At 38.8% G+C, this 21,092-nt stretch overlaps 1 protein-coding gene across 18 annotated transcripts in view; it reads left to right on the forward strand.

The window, feature by feature from the left end:
• The window catches only part of TENM2 (teneurin transmembrane protein 2), a 753,358-nt gene that overhangs the window by 296,993 nt on the left and 435,273 nt on the right, over positions 1–21,092 (forward strand). For 3 of the 18 annotated variants that reach the window (XM_028717476.2, XM_077924429.1, XM_077924431.1), the window contains exon 1: positions 11,341–11,815. The exons of 13 other annotated variants lie outside the window; for them this stretch is intronic. In XM_028717476.2, coding sequence (XP_028573309.1) covers positions 11,770–11,815 — 46 coding nt within the window. In that variant the 5' untranslated portion in view covers positions 11,341–11,769. Of the gene's footprint in view, positions 1–11,161; positions 11,304–11,340; positions 11,816–21,092 lie in introns of those variants that run through there. 2 more of the 18 variants (XM_028717477.2, XM_077924430.1) reach the window with 1 other exon arrangement.

Consider the following 21,092-nt stretch of genomic DNA (forward strand, 5'->3'; position numbering starts at 1 on the left):
TCAAATGCACGTCAAAGTGCAAGTAGATAAATAGGTACCGCTCCAGCGGGAAGGTAAACGGCGTTTCTGTGCGCTGCTCTGGTTCACCAGAAGCGGCTTAGTCATGCTGGCCACATGACCCGGAAGCTGTACACTGGCTCCCTTGGCCAATAAAGCAAGGTGAGAGCCACAACCCCAGAGTCGTCTGCGACTGGACCTAATGGTCAGGGGTCCCTTTACCTTATTACTTCCCTTGATCAGGACACTATACTTCTGTTAATGCAGCCTAGAATAACATTAGCTTTTTTTGCTGCTGCATCACACTGTTGACTCATGTTAAGGGTGTAGTCTCCTAAGATCCCTAGATCCCTAGATCCTGGTAAAGGTGTCCCCTATCTTATAGTTGTGCAGCTGGTTCTTCCTGCCTAAGTGTAGAACCTGACATTGGTTCCTATTGAAATTCATTTTGTTAGTTTTGTTCCAGTTCTTTAAAACTAACAAAATGCATTTCAATATGGACAAATATCAGGTTCTGCACTTACGAATATCTTAATTGTTCAGCAGGTTTATGTGGGAGAAAGTAGTGTGGAACCTGGATGAAAGCATTCCATGTGGAAGGCACACTGTACATTGTGCATTGCTTGCAAATCACTGGGTGGTGGCATAGCTTTTTCCATGCTACTATGTTTAAGGGGATCAAGTCACAATAACTGCTGCCAATTCAGAAGTATTCGGACACAAAATAGGAAGTGTTTGTTTATTTTCTAGGCACTTGGTTGCCTACAGGATTCTAAAACACTTTCTGATCTCTTGCATGCTACTTTATCCCCATGCGTCTCACTTGATGCAGGAATGTATTGTACAAGACAATATTCTTGCAGCTTTATTTCACATGACAATGACAAGTTCAGTAAGTAAGACCGCATCTACCCCATACTGTGAATCTTTTCCATATGAAAGTGATTTTCCATATAGCCCTATAAAATGGAGATTTTCTATACCTGTGGCTGAACCATGTGCTGAGGCAGTTATTGTGGGGTGTGAAACACAGAGCAGTCAGATACAACACTCCTAGGGTGGACATAAAAAGGGGATGTCTGGACCAGCCAGTCAGAATTTCCTGTTTCCTCCTGGGCTGGGAGAACTTCCTCTATATGTGACCAGAGGTGGGCGTCACCTCACCTATGCAGGTAACAAAATAGCACAGGGTAGGCAGCCATCTCTCTCTTTGACTCCATTCCTTGAAGAAGCAACATCATCATCTTAGCCTGAGATGCTCTCTTGGCTTCTAGCAAGAACTCCAAGAAAAAGAAAGAAATAAAACTCAATTTGAAGTGGGAAAAGCCCTTGTCCTAGTCCCAGAATTTGAGGGTCACCCCATCCAGAACAGCTGGTAACCATGCCTTTGCAGTGCTGACATTGTAGCTCTCTAGTGTTGCCTCTCCACATGAGTGATATCTGAACAGGACTAATATTATCACTTGAACTGTGAATATTTGTATCATTTCAGTGAACTGGAATGTAGTATAGTCCATACGAGGCCTGTGGTACTTCTGCTGCAGGAAGCAATAAACGGGATATTTGTCAAGCTATATATAATAGCAAAACATAGATGTAAACTTCTGTATATGTCTGGTAAGCAGCACTCAGTTTAGTGGATCACAATCTGGAAATGCCTAGCTTATAGCAATTTGCTAAGTATGTAAATGAAAACTGTAAGGGCAAATTTGCCCCTACACTGAAGGTTAGCTCATTAACACACTGCTACATGAATATTGTGCTGCTGCTCACAAGTTGTGCAAAGTGCAAACTAGTCCTCTGAGATGATACTAATTGCTCATACTCTCTTCCCCTCATAATGTCTTACACATTATCTTGTGGACTCTGTTCACAGGTGATAGAACTATTGAGGTAGCACTTTCATATTGTCCTTTATCAAAATGATTTTACTTTCTAAATAAACCTAATAAACTCTCATTTTGGTGAGCACTGCAACATGTACGTTTAACTGCTCCCTGAAAATTTAATAAATAAATAACCTTTGTGATAGGAAAGTAATTTTGTGGGTGCTAGATAAAGACAAAATGGAAAGTGTTTTTATTTTAATTTTATTTTAATTTTGCCTTGCATGGTTTATCAGATTCCTTCACCATGACCTTACTGAATGATATCTTTGCTCATTAATTCTTCAGAAAGCTTTTAAATCCAGTAAGAGGCAGTGAATGAGAAACAGCAATAGGGTAATACAATTGAATAAAAAGATGAAGGGCAATGGAATACATTGATTTTAAAGCATCTGTAAGTAAACTAGTAGTGCTCACATTGGTTGACAGCATGCAATTCCTTTTGCTGTGTTTTTAAAAAAACAACCATAGAGGTGTTTAACACTATGAATAGAATTTTAAACTTGACTCCAGGAATTCTAATCCTACCAGGAGTGACGATTGACTAGATAGGAGGAGAGGCAATGTAACATAACGGAAACCCAATTTGCTCTGTGCTATAATTTTGTTCCCACAGAAGTGTTTAAAACCTGATAGTGCAGATGTCACCACTATTGAGATGCATATATTGGTTTTACCTTTATAGTCCCCTAGATAATTTTGTGTAAGTATAGCACTTGCAAAAAGTAAACCAGGCTTGTGTTCTTTTCACTGTCCTTTTCTCCCCTCTCAGTCATCACTTGGCAGGGAGCAGATCTGGGGACAAGTAAAAAGATACTTCACAGCAGCGACTCTTAAAAGAATAGGCACCATTTCAGGACCAGAAGGGAGCAAGCTTGGATGCGTGGATAAATGTATTGTCAGTGTGCTTTTTTGGTGAGGAAAGAAGTAGCAAGTTAGAAACATGCAGGTGCACATTTATGAAAATGGTGATCAAACTAGGTTTGCATTTCAAGTGTACAGTTTGATTTTTTTAGATTATTTCAACTATTTTTGAAGATAGAATATTTATTTGTGTTTTTCCAGACTAGGGCCCTTAAATGTTATCCATGTCATGCCTTACATTAAGGCAAGCACTTTTGGTGTATGCACTATACTTCTAAAGTACATTTGAAGCACATTTGCCCCCTCAAAGAATTCTAGGCACTGTAGTTCGTTAAGGGTTGCTTGGAATTGTAACTCTGTGTGGGCTAATTATTTTCTTGTTTAATTGTTTTCATTGAAGATTTTCTTGAATTGCAAAAGTACATAAAGTGTATCTGTTTTCCGTTCATAGAATCTTTTCTACCAAACAGTTACTGTATATTTGTTGTGAGACACCAATGCTATAGCCAGTATAAGGTTGGGGAAGAAAAGATATAGGGAAAGAGAGAGTGGGAGAGAGGGGAGTTAGTAAACTTTTGTCCTTTTACATAGTCTGTATCCAATGTTTTTATGTCACTGTCACGTGGGTAGGTTCTCTCTGTTCATTTATTAGTTTTCATTGGCGCTGAGAGAGGTTAGGGGGCCCAGGGCATGCTTGGTTGACTTCAGTTCAGTGCCCAGAATTATCTGAGGGAAATAATGTATTTTGAATGTGCTTTGCTGTATCCAGTGGTATTGCTCAGCTGATGTGTTTCTACTTGTCAGTAGAACAGGCAGTAACGCATCTTTCAGTGATTCTTGCAACAGAGTTTCTGGGCAACCTCATAGATATATAGGTACCTCTCTCACAGATAGGTATAGATGTTGTAGCATATTATATTGTGAAGTTCATCTCACTCTCTCTGTCTCCTAGTTTCCAAAAGGTGTTAGTTATTTGTCATCCAGAATTGCAGTTTATCCCAGATTTCACAAATAACAGTCAGATTATTATGAAAAGAGCTTGTTGATAAGCTTGCTGAATTGCTTCTGTGATTGCCATAGGTGGGACTATACTGGAAAATGGCAACAGCTGCGGCAAACTGGCTTGCTGGTTGTTGTGTGTGTTTTTTTTTTAAAAATCTTTTTAAAAAATCTGTAATACTGAATTTCTTTGCTTATGAATACGTCAGAAACTGTGTTTACTATAAAGCTTCTGCTCTGATGCTTCTGAATTTACAGTGTTAGAAAACATTCATAATAACTACCAAATAGTTTGCCGATGCCTGTATGCAACTGAGTGGAAGAGACAGTATATACTCAGTCATCAGCTTTTGCTGGAGCTTAATCTAGCGATTCCACAGGGGGAAGTAAATATTTGAAGAAATACAACATTTTTTTGATTTAATGATGTTCTTGCTCTGCTCTATATAGCCAGTTTTTGGAATGATGGGTTACTTTCTATAGACATTTATGAGAAACCCCATGATTAAAAAGTTATGATTCAGTCTTATCTAGCATATTTCATAGCTACACTATGTAAGTTTTTAACCAAATGTGTAGGTTCCTGAGGTACATAGTACTGTTATTAAACTGTGACTATTTGACAGAATTATCTAATTGAACCTCATGTTTGCCAAGGTAACCTAAAGCAGAGGCAAAGGGGACAGTTAGAAGGTATAATTGGGAATTGGGGGAGATGTGGAAGAATGTTTAACCACTTCTATGCCTGATTTAACTCTCTAAACGTTTCTACCTCAGCTGGGCTTGCTTCAAGTTTAGGAGACTTGCTGGGCAAATAACAATTAAAAAGGCCAAGGGGAATTTCAGAGAAGAATAATGGTGTAGTTGCTTAAGCATTTCTTCCATCTCCCAATTCAAATGCTGCTGTTGCTTGATATCTCCTTATAAGGAATGCCTGGAGTTGGGGAACATGTTTTTTCTCTCTTAACACGTAGTTCTCCCCTTAAAAGATAAGTAGAATGGGAGAGTCTACCTTACACTTAAAGAAAATTCAGAGTAAAGATTCTGTTCCTACTGCCATCTGTACCCACCTCTTTTCTGTAATGTACTAACAACAATCCAAACTATAGGAAGCCTGTGTAATTTACACTTGTGTAAATTATGCAATTGTAACTTATCCCTTTTCCTAACTCCATCCAGGAGTTTTTGCCAGTGTGAATTCTGTTGAATTGCTAGATCATTCAGTGCCAGCCCAAAGACATTTTGGGGCCTGAGGCAAACCACAAAATGGCGCCACCCTGTATTCCAGGGAAGAAGAGGTAAGTGAAGGTCTGCATCAGGAACAAGGAGAGGGGAATAAAGATATACGTCAGGATTTGCTGCCCCAGTGGATCCTGCCGCCTGAGACAATTGTCTCACTTTGCCTCATGGGTAGGCTAGCCCTGCGATCATGTTGCTGAGCTGATTAAGAGTTTGGAATATGGGTAGGTCTCACCCTTTCCATTCTCTCTCCACCACATCCCTGCCACTGACCTCTGGCTGGGCTGGGGTGGAGGACTTACATTGATGTATCTCCAACTCGTGAGGGACTTCAGCTGCCATGGTCCTGGCTGAGCCCAGCCTCAGCTGAAGATCCACTCTCCTTATTCCAGCAGATCCTTAGGTTTGGATTGCTCCGTAACTCTGTTTCATGACATTTTAAATACTAGTACTACTAGCCTGTCATTTACATTACATGTGTTAGACACATATATTAGTCTTTGGGCCAAAGGTTCTACAACAAACAACACTTTTATCACATTGGCTTCTAATGCAGAATCTTGCATTTGTTTTGGGGGGTTTGGGGGGTTGTTTGTTTACTGAAAGCAGGAGAGGAAGCTTTTGCAGCACCTGTGCCATCCATCAAAAGCAAGCTTTACAGATAACAGTAAACCATGGTTTATTTATTATTCTATGGTTTTACTAGGGCTTGTTTACTGCCAGCATACCACAGTTTGAAGCCTTGGTTTGTTGTTGACCTATGAACCTTGATTTGTTCTAATGGTTGGAATCCAGAACCCTTTCTTAACCACAGTTTGGCAGTTTCATCCCAGATGCTCACCAACCTACAAAGGCTTTTGAGACAAGGGCACCTGGAAAGCAAAAACAAACTTTGGAAAAATTAGACATGCTTTGTTTTATCGTATTATGACTTAGCATTATGTGGAAACCTGGCCACTTGCTTGTCCATCCTTCCTTTCATCTTACATTTATATCCTACCTTTCCTTCAAGTTGTTCAAGGTGGCATACAGGGGTCTCCCCACTCCCATTTGATTTGCACAACAATTCTGTAAGATAGGTTAACCGAGAAACTGGCTGGCTCAAAGTCATTCACTGTGCCTTCTTGGTTTAATTACCTGTATAGAGGATTAAATAGTCAATTAAGTAATATTTTTAAATTTATTCTTTTTTACAAAAGCTTTGTATCTAGTTATGTTCCTCTGTTTAACCCAAGGCTCTCTGATTCAGTGATGGCTTACAATTCTAAATAGTGAGAGCAGAAAGCCATTTTTGTTGATTCCTCCTCCCTTCTGCAACACCCTCCCACATCTGCTACAGAGAGTTGGTAGATGCTTTGGAACAGTATGCGAAGTGGTATAGGGGGCTTCAGAACAAAGGGAGAATGTGTCCTCTGTTGGATCAAAGAGCCTTATGTCACAATTAGATACAGCCACATACACTTTTGAATAAAATGCAAGCCCTTGGCACCTTTGTTTTGGATGCAGGCATACGATTTCTGTATTCCTCAAATGAGTCAGTATTCAGATTAAGTGGCATTTCTTTTCTGCCCTTATCTCCTCTCCAGTTAAAAAATATACTGTGCAAGCTGTTAAGAACCTTGACTGAAAGATAAATGAAAAAATAATGTGAAACCTACGTTATTGTGGTCTTAGTGCCTATTACAGGATGATTCACTAAGTTTTAAAGAACTAGCTGGGGATTCTGGGATTTCCCATCTGCAGGGGGAGAATTAAGTTTAAATCACTGAATCTGTACTTCACGGCATTTACCTGGGGCCATGTACTTTGCGTAGTCAGACAGTTAAATTTGGCTTTCAAGTATGCAACCAGGGCTCAATATCTATCTATTGCTGTGAATAAATGCCACTTCTTACACTGTCACATGCAGTCACTACTCCACTTGAATAATAATAATCAGATATTATGCTGTTGGGCATTGCAAAAGTACATTTTGCCCACAAATCTGGTTCATTGGTCAGCACTGAGGTTGAGTAACTAACAGAAATGTGTGCTGTCTTACCACTAGTACATTTCCCTGCACTCTTGGAAAATTACATGTTTGATACCCCTAATCTCCTAAATTTTGGGCATTTGGTATCACAGCTTCAGACTATAGAAAGGCTAAAGAAATGAGAGGGCCTAGTTTGTAAGAGAAGGAAGCAGGAGGTCTTTCTCTTAAGTGTTAAACTTGCCTTATAATTGGCTTTTCTAAGGTGATGGTGAGAGAAACCTTTGATTAGTTGTTTCCCTAGAGCTAGGGAAACTTACATGAGGCTTGGGCTTGAAACCAATTATTTACATTTCCATGGAAAATGTCATTATTACTAAATTTTGCTCTGTAATAGTTATTCTAATGTGCTGTGGGATGACTTTTGCATGGCTCAGTAATGATGGTGGAGAAAATTTAACTCCAAGCACATTTTAAGAAGAAAAATAACTTGTATATATTCATGTAACTCTAAGCACATAGTCTCTTTTGGGCAGTTCATATTCTCTTTCCTCACAGAGATAATTTACTTGTCCAAGTAAATTTTTATACTGTTGAAATAGTAAAGGTAAAAGGTAAAGGTAAATACCAGTCCAGTCAAAGGTGACTATGGGGTGAGACGCTCATCTTGCTTTTCACACTGAGGGAGCCAGCGTTTGTCCATAGACCGCTTTCTAAGTCATGTGGCCAGCATGATTAAACCACTTTTGGTGCAATGGGACACTGTGACTAGTGCCAGAGCACACGGAAGCACCATTTAGCTTCCCATCGTAGTGTTACCTATTTATCTACTTGCATTGGTGTGCTTTCGTACTGCTAGGTTGGCAGAAGCTGGGATAGAGCAAAGGGAACTCATCCCATTGCGCGGATTCGAACTGCCAACGTTCCAATCAGCAAGCCCAAGAGGCTTAGTGGTTTAGACCACAGCGCCACCTGCGTCCCTGTTGAAATAATAGTCATGCTAGATTGGTAGGTTTCAGCAAGCCTTCCGATACTGACGGAACAATCTAAAGTTATACGTGGTTTTAAATATGAGAAGACAGTAGAACCTCCTCAGCACAGGTTACCTACAGAGTTTTGTCTGTGCATCTATCTTTTGTTTAGGCCAAGTGAATTTGAGGATGAGTTTGGGAACATAGTTCATTTGAAAGCTCCCAATGTCCATTTTGGAATTGACATATTTATGATAAATGACAACTCATTATTGATTTAGAGAAGGGCTACAGTGATAAACCTTCAGGAAAAGACTTTTCTGATGACAGAAAATTAAACTGAGTGCCCAGGAATTGAAAAGATATACCTTGCATTGGAAGAGCAAATGGTGGTGTTCTTGCTCGCCATCACAAGAAGTGGCTAAAATAGAAGACAACTGTGACAAGGAACAACCAGGAAAGGAAGCCAGGAGAGTTAGTCCTCTCCTGTTTTTGAGAGTAGGAGTGGTATTCAACTAAGTTTTACACAAGTGTAGAGCTACTGGCATTAATGGACCTGACTTAATCATGTTCATTAATTTCAGTGGGTCTACTCTGAATAAAACTTAGTTGAAAACCACCCATGGATGTGTGCTTTGTGCAAACCTTCGTGCTTTTGGTGTGGTTCCTTACCAAAGACTCCTGAGTAAGCATCACATTCATAGAATAAATGCAAAGGTTCTCTTGTGGTAAAGTAACTCGTTAAAAAACCAGGAAGCAGAGAGTAGAAATAATAGTAATTTACTACTTGAACCCGCCTGTCTGACTGGGTTGCCCCCGCCACTCTGGGCAGTACTCTCAGTCAATCAGAGTATTGGGACCTGTCATAGGAGCCAATTCCTAGGGGCCGAGGTCCCTTCGGCTCACCTCCCAATAAAATATTAGAGGGGGCTGAGCCACCGCAAAGTTGATGGGCATGACCATTCAAACTGTGTGTACGCACCATGTCTTGTGATCGATTATGTAGGGTAGGGCTTACTCTCCCCCCTCCCCCGCCACAATATTTTATTAAAGTTTGCACCCTTGGGGTCTGTGGTTAGGGGTGATCAGTGAAGTAGCCAAATTTGCTGATGATACCAAATTGTTCAGGGCAATTAAAATACAGTAAAAAACAGTAAAAAGGCAGATGCAATAAAGTGTAGGATAGTGTAAAGTGATGTAAAAAAGGTAAAGGTACCCCTGCCCGTACGGGCCAGTCTTGCCAGACTCTAGGGTTGTGCGCTCATCTCACTCTATAGGCCGGGAGCCAGCGCTGTCCGCAGACACTTCCGGGTCACGTGGCCAGCGTGACAAGCTTCATCTGGCGAGCCAGCGCAGCGCACGGAACGCCGTTTACCTTCCCACTGGTAAGCGGTCCCTATTTATCTACTTGCACCCGGGGGTGCTTTCGAACTGCTAGGTTGGCAGGCGCTGGGACCAAACGACGGGGGCGCACCCCGCTGCGGGGATTTGAACAGCCGAACATGCGATCGGCAAGTCCTAGGCGCTGAGGTTTTACCCACAGCGCCACCTGCGTCCCTGTAAAGTGATGTACTTGAGGGCAAAAAACCTTACTTTCACATATGCAGTCATGTGCTGTAAAGTGGCTGCGTCTGATCAGGAACAGGATATTGGGGTAGCACAATGTAGATGTTCTTTTCAGCTGTGAAACAGGTAAATGCCATGCTGGCGGTAATTGAAAATAAAATTGACAACATAATGTCATTTGTACAAATCTATGGTACAACCATGCGTGGAATACTGTGTAAAGTTGTGGTCACCTCATCTGAAGATAGGTCTTTGGTTTGATCCAACAGGGCTGTTTTTACATCTTTGGGGTGTGTGAGGGGGGCGGGAGGGGGGCATGAATATGCATGTGTGAGTTGTGCTATTTTTTGGTTCAACAACCTTTCCTGTAACTCCAGCTTCGTATGCAGATAGAAAATGTGGGCTACCAGATGTTGCTTTCTATTCCTAGATCTACACTGATCTGAAAAAAGCTTTTAAAAAAATCCCACGTAATATAGCTCTCAATGCAATTTCCCATTGATGATGGATCTCTGCTCTACAGCGCCCTCTGGTGTCACATTTTTATAAAACGTTTTTAATGTTACGACTGACTAGTATAGATTAGACCTATGTGTGATCTTAATTTTAGTAAATGAATCTCACTCTTGTCCACAAGGAGCTGCTTTCTCTGCTGTTGGCTGCAATCAGACTCGAAATAGCCAAACTTTGGCAGTCTGCATTGGGTCCCTCTAGGGATGGATGGTTTGAGAAGGTGTGGGACATTGACTTCTCTGAGCATTTCACCCAACGTAGGAGAGTTCTAAGAAGGATTGTGAAATGAAACCATTTTGGTGCTGTGTGGGTACCATTTATAGGTTTTGTAAATAAAAAATAGTGTCCTGCATGGGCCCCCAACAAGACAGGCTTCTATGAAGCAAGGCTTCCTTATCAATATGTGACTCTTAGTTTCAACATCTCCATTCACAGAATGTTTCCCTATTATGTCTGCAAAGTGTACTGAACCTTGTGTTTATTTGATTCCACCTGCAATAACGTGCTCGGCGCAGTCGATCTTTGTTTCTTTATTGTTTGTCTTGTTTGTATGTGGTAATTTTTGAAAACTCAATGAACATTTTTTTTAAATGTTGGTAAATAAAACATATCGATGTGAGCAATAGGTATAGGAATGTGCTGAACATCAAATATAAATTCAATATATTTGGGGATGCAGTTTATGGTTCAAAACCGAAATTCTAAATATCGTTCTCAGATTAAATTCTCAATCATATCTCCTATTTCTAAAACCAATCTAATGGCTGGCTAATTTGGCATATTGTTAGTTCTTGATCACAACTCCCCACCACCACCACTTTATTTCAGTGTAAAAATAACAGTGTGAACAGAGGGGAACGTCTATCATACTTTCCTTTTGAAGCACAGATTCAGCAGTGATAATGGTTTTCTCTCCCCCACCCCCTTCTTTTTACAGTGCAAATTCAATTAGTAGCATTAAGCATTTGTTCAGGCTTTTGTTTACCAGTGGCAGTTTGTCAGTAGTTATAAGTAGAGTTCCATCTGCCAGTTAAACTCCATTGTAAATTGAGGTAGAAATTAGCAGTTCACTTTTAGAGGGAGGTGTCGAGGCAGTTCAAATGAATACGTGAACTAAAATTGTATGTAAATGTATTCCAGGATGAATTGTTGTCGTGCATGCTTCCCTTCCCGGGCACAGGGAAATGACAGTGAGGTGAGAGCAGCACACATGGTGACTCTGGCTCCGTTTTCAAACCTAAGAGACAGAAGAATGTGCTGCTGAATATGAGGGAGGCAGGATGTCATGCTCAGTGAGAGGTAAACAGAAGATGCTAGACGCCTTTGCCTTATTCTGCAAGCGCTCTCCTTAAAACTCCTCCGTCTTGCTTTCCAGCTTATTCTGCTCTGCTCTGCCTCTCTCTTTCTCTCCCCCATTGTTCTCTCTCTTTTTCTTGTCTTTGATGCACATACGTTGTCACATTCCATTGACTCTCCCCTCTTCTCTGTTCTTACACTCACGCCTAGTGGTGCTTTAAGCCAGAGCTAGCAGCCTCTCGGGCGAGTTTTAGTCATGTGTGAAGCTCAGTTTGATCGAGCGCTCCTTTTCTGCCTTTTCACTCTTGCAAAAGATTAATAGGTGGCGTCACATTGCTCCCCTGCTCCTTCCCGCAGGAGGGACTTAAAAAGGACAACAAAAACTAATCACTTTCGATAAGAATTTTCTCGGAAAAAGGGACTTAGCCGTGCAATCTGCGATCGGTGCCAAGGACTGGGAAGGCTAGAGATGCTTCATACTGCTAACAAGGGAAGGAAGGCTTCCACCGAGGCAGGTAAGAAGTGCCTGCCTGCATCGGAGGGTTTGGTGGAGTCGCTTAATCCAAGCTGTAGATTTTAATCATTTCGCACCCAAGGAAGGCATCTTTAGTGGCAGATGGCAAGGATCTTGTGCGGGCTTTCTTTTGTTTGTGATGTTAAGTACCTGTAGTAATGTTGATGAATTGGAGCGTGGTACGGATTCAATTGCAAATGGGCTTGTGTGGCAGCTGCATTTGCAAGGAATGCTTTTCTTTGCTTTTTTTATATTCAGTGTGGACAGAACACAAATGCTGCTCTAGTGAAAGGCAGGACTTTGGCAGAAGGTTAAATTCAGTGCTTCAGGAAATCTCAAGGTGCAATTCCAGTTCCTCAGCTTGCAACCTTGCAGGTAGAAGGCATTCTGCCGTTTGTAGCACAATTAATCTTTAGTGCTTTCCGGTAGGGATTTGATCTAACTGTGCTTGGTCAGTTGAGGCTAGATGGTGGCAATGCTATGTTTGTCCAGCATCGCTGTTAAATGAGGAGAGCCCTTCCAAAGTGTTATGCAGTCGATTGCATGCTATAGACACAAAGCATGTAATAAACAGACACCAAGAATCATCTTCTGTGAAACGGGTTACCAAACTACCTAAATAGTATCCAGATTTAGTAAGCAATCACCGCATTAGAATAGTAGTTTAATGTCAGCTGTCAAATGGAGTTAACTCTGAAAGTGCTGCCTACAAGTGCACCTGGATTATAATAAAGGACTTCCTGTATAACAGCTACACAGAAAGAGGCTAATTATCAGTCAGAAGGTCTGAACTTTGGATTGGTGAATGGGAAATGCAATTATGTACCATACAACAGCCCTGGTTTTCATAGTCAGGCCCTTAATTTTTTTTAAAGGGAAGAGCATAGGTAGGATAGAAGGGCTGAAAGTAATATCACAATTAAATTTAACAGTCGCGTGCTGTTTAATTGCTTTTTAAAGTTCACAGCTGCCAGGGTGTTTAGCAGTTTGGAAGTCCTTGCTTAAAGTCATTATCTGTATTTTGCAGTGTGTTTGTTTGTGTGTAAAATAGTTTTTAGTGTAAGGCTACTCCCAACTTGATAGACTACTGTATTATTCTATCTGCAGTTGATGCATTCTTTTTCTGCCCCTCCTTTCCCCTAAGGTCTAGATATATTTAACTCCTTAACTAAAAGGAGGAACATTTAAATTCAGTCGAGGTATTGTTAAGATTGGTATCATCTTATTATTGCAATAGAATATACAAAAACTTACGGTAGTGCTTTTCCATGATATAAAGATAATTTGAATGTAGACAATAGTATGGAAACAAGAATAATGAAAAATAGTACTGTAAACAAAATCTATGACTGCCTTCTGTTCTCATATACTTGAAAATACATTTTACTTTGCAAGACATGTAAAAGTGAGCCACAGTGGCTCTGTTAATAGAATTGAACCCCCAGGGAGTATGGTTCCTCATCAGTGTATAGAAATGTAGGTGTTCACTCCCATTGCATAGTAGCTTTTTGTATGAAACCTGCCATTTAAAACAAACAAATGAAGAAGTGCAATATAGAACTGGTAGAACATGAAAAATCAAATTCATTGCCAAATATAAAAAGTTGTATGTAGCTTATTGCAGTTTAAACCTCTGGAAGGTATGCGATGCAGCAGTACCTGTTTTACATTTTTTTTAAAAGCTAGTATGATAAAAGCCAGTTCAATTTTGCTTCTGTGTATCCTTGTGTCAGATGAAACGCAGCTAAATAATATTGGGTATGATTTTGAATATCAATTGTGGAAGAAATTCAAAGAATCTGAGATTCTGTTATGCAGAACCAAGTCTTTAAAAATGTTTTATACTGTAATGATAGTTAATAAAACAAAAGCTAACCTGCAATAAGTAATGCATATTCCATACCACTCAAAAGACAAATGTGGAAGACTAATACTTCTTAACATTGGTACTTTAAGCCAAATGGCAATAGTAAAGCCTCTGTTTCCAAACCAAATTTCAGTTCATTCATAGCTCTCTCCTCCCCCACCCTTTTTGGCAGATGCTAACTTGCTTCTTCTAAACATTAACAGTGTGATTAATATGAATTGAAGCATTTTACAGATAATCCAGTAGATGCTGCTGTAGAGCAAAGGAAGCATCATTTTATTTGTTGGGGGAGAAAGGAAGAGAGAGCAGTGCAATGGGAATATAAAAGCTCAAGAAAAAATCTTAAACATTGCTGATACTGCGTATGCAGGCTGCTGATTGAAGAGTAATGTGAGATCATTACATTTTCATACCATTCTATAGGGTGTTATTAAAACTGCAGCCACAGTTACTGGAATTATCACAGTTCTGCTAGGCACATAGCACGTCTGCTATTTTAAATTGTAAAATCAGTTTACTGTACATTACTATGCAGAACATTTCATCACTGAATACTAAAGCCCTTTAACATGCAAATTTTCTAAGGGGAAGAGCTGAAATGGCGCACTCTTAAAAGAATAATGCCCAGATTCATTATAAAAATGTGCACTGGTTGCCAATGCCAAGTAAAATATTAAGAAATTAAAAACCTGCAGCCCTTAAATTAATAGAAATGAAATGCACTGACAGTTGTCTTCCTGGTGAATAGTCGGTGCCTAACAGAGTAATCTGTAAAAGAATCAGAAAGCGTAAATTGCTGATTGGAAAAGATCCATATCCATGAGTATTAAAAATCACACTATAATATTGTCAGTGGAGTAAGAAACACAAAAGCTGGATTTTGTAGTGAAAAAAGAGTAATGCAAGTAGACAGAGAGGAAATTTGTGTATTGCATACTGTAGTGCCCTATGGTGCAACTCCTTCTTGTACTAGTAATCAGTAATAACATGACAAAGCAAACCCAGAGAGTTTTGCTATACAGCCACTTACTGATGCAATTTCAGGCAACCACTGACCTCTATCTGTGGGAATATTTATTTTTGGCAATGATCACCAAACCATCAGGTTTAAAATAGTGAGGAATTATTTTAAATATAGAACAGTTGCAGGATACTTGCAATGTAACAATAAGTTGCTTTTCTAAGCCACACTTTGTGATTCCTGGCTCTGTGTAGTTAACAGCTTTCAAAAACTTATTGGATTCAAGTACTTGGCCTAATAAGTTGTTGAATCACACATACCATCTTCTTGATTGTGCATATATACTCAGGCCTTTATTATTCTATTATACTAGATTTAAAATTAATATTGAAATTATTTCGTAAGTCTTATTTTAATGTGTGCACATTGTAGATATGTTTATTACAAACATTAAGATTGTTTAGCATATAGGTTTTTATATTAGCTCTACGAGACCTTTCTAATAACTCTGGATCTTCATATGCATAGGAGGCTAGTTTTTTTTTTTTTTTAGCTGTTAATGATTCTACTTGTGTATGGACAGTAAGGACATTTGTATTTAGTCTGTATTTAGGCTGAAGTAGAAGTTCAGTTTGTTATACAAACATATAGAGATTCCCTTTTTGTAACTTCAAACACTATAGAAGAATGTGGCAAACAGATTTCTTGTATTGGAATAGAAAGTACTTTCATGTGCTTCACTTTCAGATCGTTTTTGTTACTTAAAAATCATAATGTTATTCTCTTCTGCTCAACATTTAATTAAATTAGGGTAAAAGTTAGAATTCTTTTCCAATTATTGACATGAAATCCTGAATTTTTATTTTTTTATTTGCATACTTAATGTTCTCATAAAATAAAGGGAATAAAATCAAGGCCTCAAAATAGTTTTATTTTGACCTGTTATATAAAAAATAAAATATCAGGAATTATATATCTGTAATATAGCTGTTACTTTCTGTCATTCATGTTAATGCACAGTTCTGAGTGTAAATTTTATATGTGGCATAGATGAATTGGAATCTATGTACATAATGCCCTGATACTGCTCTGTACCCACTCGTACAAGTGGGGGTTCCCCATAGATTGTGCTGTATGATTTTTAATGTGTGCATGTATACAGGTCTGGTGCTTATATTTTATATTGTCATATAATGCCTTCAGAAGAATGCTGCTCATATCACACACACTGAACACAATGGCTTTTAAAAGTGAAGATTTATACAGCAACTCTTCAAGGATTTTTTATCCTTAAAAGTTTGATATAAGCTTTTAAAGCTTTTATTGAAAAGCTTGATAATCTGATGAATGTCTGTGTGTTTGCGAAGGGTTTGGACATCCAAATGTGGTGTTGCCAAATGTGGTGTGGTTTTAAGATTCAATTAATATTTTCAATTTGTACTGCTCTCACTAAAACTTCTGTATGCATCTCACCGCTTTTTATAGGACATGTAAAATTTACATCATGCATTACAGTGCTCAGTATGATGTAAAACGCTGTAACAACCTGATGCAAAGTGAAGTATTATGAAACCCAGAACTAATGGATGTCAGCCTTATACAATGTCTGCACCTGTTATTTTAACCGCGAAAAATCCTATGAATGATTTTTGTTTTCTCATGTTGTACTGGTGTTTTTATCAGTGCTGAACAAAGCATTGGTAAGATTGCAGAGCATTGCAATGGAAATTTATTGATGAGACTTGCTAGTGTTCAGAATTTGCACTCATATGATTTGCATCAACAGAAATTATCTCTAATGCATTTTAATCAAAAAATTCCATCTATATAATTTGTCATATATAAAGACGTACCATATGTATGTGGGAACACAGGGGTAGAAATATAGTCTGTTGTTTAGTACAAGGGTAGAAATATAATCTGACCTACATTCCCAAATATTTATGGGTATCAAACTTCACTTTGGTGAGATTTTCTTATGGGCATGCCATCGAATCTCTTACTTGACGCATCTTACCATTTTTCTTAGGTCAATAACTGATATCACACTGGGGAGGGTATTTCCGCAGATACCATCAAAGCATCAGTGCAGAAACTAGTATCTTACCATGTCCAAAAAGCACTGACACCCACTTGTTATGTATCACACATGCATTCATTTTATTCAGAGAATATTTCATACTTTGTAATGATATTTAATACAATATAAGAATACTTTAATTCTTAATAGTGTGAAACATAATTTGAATTGTGAGTAAAGTCAAATAACTTTCTAAACAATTCAACAATATAATGCTTAGTTTCCACTTTGGAAAATGTAAGATATGCTGAACTCACAAGCTTCCCATAATAGTCTCACATTGCTGCCAATATAGAAAAGAAATAAGTGTATTTAGGAAACAATGAAATGTGTGTGTATTACTTCACATTTATAGTGTGCAAATGTATGCTTAGATCCTTTTGATATAGCATTTATGATTATACACAAATGTGTGCATATCTATATCTATATATATTTATATAATCACACAGTCTCTAGAGGTCAGTAGAATGTAAGGAATGGGCAGTTTTTCTGCTTTTTCAGTGAGGCCTAGAGAGTCCATAGACTAGTTCTCTTCATCTTATAAACAATAAATATACTGTAATTATTTTAAAAAATGAAGTTAAGAATGACCATACTGAAATAGAATAATATCTGTTCATGTTACAGAAATAAATTTAATCTATTTGTTTTAGGGATGTGCCTGATAAATGTTCATATTTGTAGACAGAATTTTACAGAAACATAGATTCTTATAATTTATAGTTAAGTATCTTGCTATTTTTTACACTTTTCTTCTTAGTTGGCTTTTAGAATTAATTGGGTTAAATTGTTGGGATAACAGGTTTTGGATAACAGAAGTTGAGAAAGATCTTTTTAGTATTTAGAAAACCTACCCATAGAGTATGTAGGAAATGTCACTACTGAATTGATTTCTTATTTGCTTTATTTCATGGGCACAGTGGGCATGCAATTGTATCATTATCTATTTTATGCTACAACAGCCCTTTGTGATAGGTTGAGCTGACTTAACAAAGGGCTTCCATGGCTGAGCAGGGTTTTGACCTGGAGTTTGCCACATCCTTGTGTAATAAATGGGGGTGAGTTTGCTCAACTCGCTTGACATGTTGAGAAAATAGTTTTGTAGAATAACATGGTAAAACCTCATTTCATGGACATGCTTTTGAGACAGCATAGCACACATTTAGAAAAATAATCAGATTCAGAATTTCTGTAGTGATATCCTGAGTAGTGCAGGGAAGGCATCATTCTTTTTTAGCTCTACGATCCAGATTCTTGTGTTGTTGGACATCGATGATAGCATTGTGTCATCAGAACCAGGGCAAGTATGTATGATATAAATCTGTTGTCTCCCAAATAGAATGGTGCCAAACATGATGAACCTGGAAAAAATAAAGTATATATATATTAACGACAATATTTTTTAAATCAACATGTAATTAACACTGGTTGATAGCTCTTCTTAGTTAAAAGTTGTGTTATAATTGTAGTTGCCACCTTCTATTTCCCAAAGTCCTTCCTAAAATAAAAATGTAATGGGTTCAATTCTTAGTCCTCAACTATATTAGCAGTATCTTTGAAACTGGCTATTACAGACAGAAAATGCTGCATTTACTGCTCAGTGGAATAAAGTGGCAAGAACTCACTAATGTTGGAAGAGTTGTGATTAGCACTTTACACGATATGACCCTTATTGTTCTGTAAACAGATAATCAATAGAATACACTTCTGTTAAACCTGCCAATATCTAAATCAACAAGGCAGGCCATTTTAGCAGTAGTATCTACCATCAATTAATCTACAAAAGTCCTATAATTGCAGTATGTCATCTCTTGAGGAAATAGAGGGAGTTGCATGCCTTTTAAAAAAATTAATAGAGCAATGTAAAAAGGTAATGAGATGATCATTTAAGCAATATTAAGGATATATATGTGCAGTTTTCTTTCTCAGCTCCTGGTGTCCTTGATGTCAAGTTTGGCAGCCATGACATTTCACTGTGGGCAGCCTTGTTTTTTTTTCATTTTCATATATCTTTTCAGTTAACAAATTACCTTATGTTAAGCATTTAAAGTTATCTGTTTTTAACAATTTATGCTTATCTAACCATGTTGAGAAAAGTTTACAGCAAATTTGCCAAATATGCCTCACAAACAGCTGAATGGTCTTGTTTCGTGTCATATTTTTTTACGTACAGTGTTACCTTGGCTGTTGAACTTAATCTGTTCTGGGAGTCCATTAGATTCCCAGAGCCGTTTGAAAACCAAGGCGCAGCTTCCAGTTGGCTGCAGGAGCTTCCTGCAGTCAAGTGGAAGCCGCGTCAGAAGTTCGGTTTCCAAAAAATGTTTGCAAACCATGTTTGCGGCGTTCGAGAACCGATTTGTTCGGGAGCCAAGCTGTTTGAGCAGTTGTGTTTGGGAGACTATTTTGTTGATGGAACACACATATCAAGGATGCCTGTGTCTTCTCCTAATTTCCATAGGATCCTTTAAATGAACAATTCACTGCAGTGTTTGAACATGACATTATATATTATTGAACTAATTTGAGAGCAAAGAGTTCTGAGGACCATGAGAGTTAGGAGTCAGGACCTTATGACAAAACTATCTTATGAATTGAAATATTAATCTGGGAAGGGAAAACATGAATGGCCTTTCTTGCTTTATGCTGCAGCCAGGAAACCACAACATACAGGTTTGCATCTGTACTTGGGCACGTTTAGAGTAGATCCACTGGAATTAATGGGACTTGCTAGCCACGATCAGTTTCAGAAGGTGTAGTGGAGCTGTACCATTCGCCTTCTCTCCGTATGCTTTGCTGCTGCCTACGGAGAAAACAGGGACAGGGTGAAATGGCAGTGAGGGTGGAGCCAGTCCAAAGCTCCTGCCAGTACGTTTGTGCTGTGCTGTGCTGACTTCACCACCTGCTTCTGCTTCCTCAGCCCACTGTGCAGCAGCGACACAAATAGATGAAGGGCAGGTGAGAAGTCTGGATTTAAGCCATCGATTATATGTATTTATTTATCTGCTTTTTGTTTCTTTATTATTTTATTCTGGTTTTACAATTTGCTTTTAATGTCATATAAAAATGAACGCGGGGGACACGGGTGGCGCTGTGGGTTAAAGCCTCAGCGCCTAGGACTTGCTGATCGAAAGGTCGGCGGTTCGAATCCCCGTGGCGGGGTGCGCTCCCGTCGTTCGGTCCCAGCGCCTGCCAACCTAGCAGTTCGAAAGCACCTCCGGGTGCAAGTAGATAAATAGGGACCGCTTACCAGCGGGAAGGTAAACGGTGTTCCGTGTGCTGCGCTGGCTCGCCAGATGCAGCTTGTCACGCTGGCCACGTGACCCGGAAGTGTCTGCGGACAGCGCTGTCTCCCAGCCTCTTAAGTGAGATGGGCGCACAACCCTAGAGTCTGTCAAGACTGGCCCGTACGGGCAGGGTACCTTAAAAATGAAAAAGATTAAAAAATATTAAACATTAGGCAAAAAACAGATGACAGCATTTGTCTTAAAATTATAGTAGTAGTAGTAGTAGTAGTAGTAATAGTAGTAGTGGTGGTGGTAAAAATCATCAACACGTGTTGAATAATATCTCCTTTGCAGAAACCATGGTATCTTTCTTAGTCAAAGTACCCTGAAATGACAGTAATAAGCAATGTCACAGCAAATAATAAATTATTTCATCCATTCCCCCCCTGTGCATACACTATGAAAAGCAGACTCAGAAAGCTCAGGTTAGGTTTGCTATCTTGACTATGGATGAGGATTAGTTAACATTAAATTGGTAATTGTTGGACTTCTGAAGAAGGATGCAACATCTTCAGCAGGAGCTTATTAAACTGTAAAATATGGATTGCCTTTACCCTAATGGCCTCTGAATCCTATTACCATCCCATTAGAGAGTGTGGGATTTTAGTAATTCTGTTGTTGTTTCCAGTGGGCAGTGAATATAATGGGGGAGGGCAGGGGTTAATGCAATTCATCTCTTTTAATACTTGTAACACTGAGTCCCTTATCACTCTGTGTGGTTTCATTAGCTTTCTTTTTATTATTTTTTAATGCCAAGAGACTTTCTTCAAGCACCTCCAGAAAGAAACCTCATGCTTTCCTAACTTATCTATACTTTGTAAACAGAATAGAAATGAATAAGTTGGTATGTCAACACTTTACAAAATAGGCTGCAGCTTAGAAGTGTTTTAAATTACTGTCATTATGCCAAGAACAGTACGGAAACACTACTTCAGTCAAGACCATTATATTATTATTATTCATTTAGATTGTACTGGAACCCACCCTGTTCCAAAACAGTTTTAAATTCATAAGAACCAGAGAAGTTAAATTGTGTATTTGGTTGCTTAGTATATTTTACATGTATTGTAGTATGATATTTAT

The sequence above is a fragment of the Podarcis muralis genome, chromosome 2 (assembly GCF_964188315.1).
Source record: "Podarcis muralis chromosome 2, rPodMur119.hap1.1, whole genome shotgun sequence".
Taxonomy (NCBI): domain Eukaryota; kingdom Metazoa; phylum Chordata; class Lepidosauria; order Squamata; family Lacertidae; genus Podarcis; species Podarcis muralis.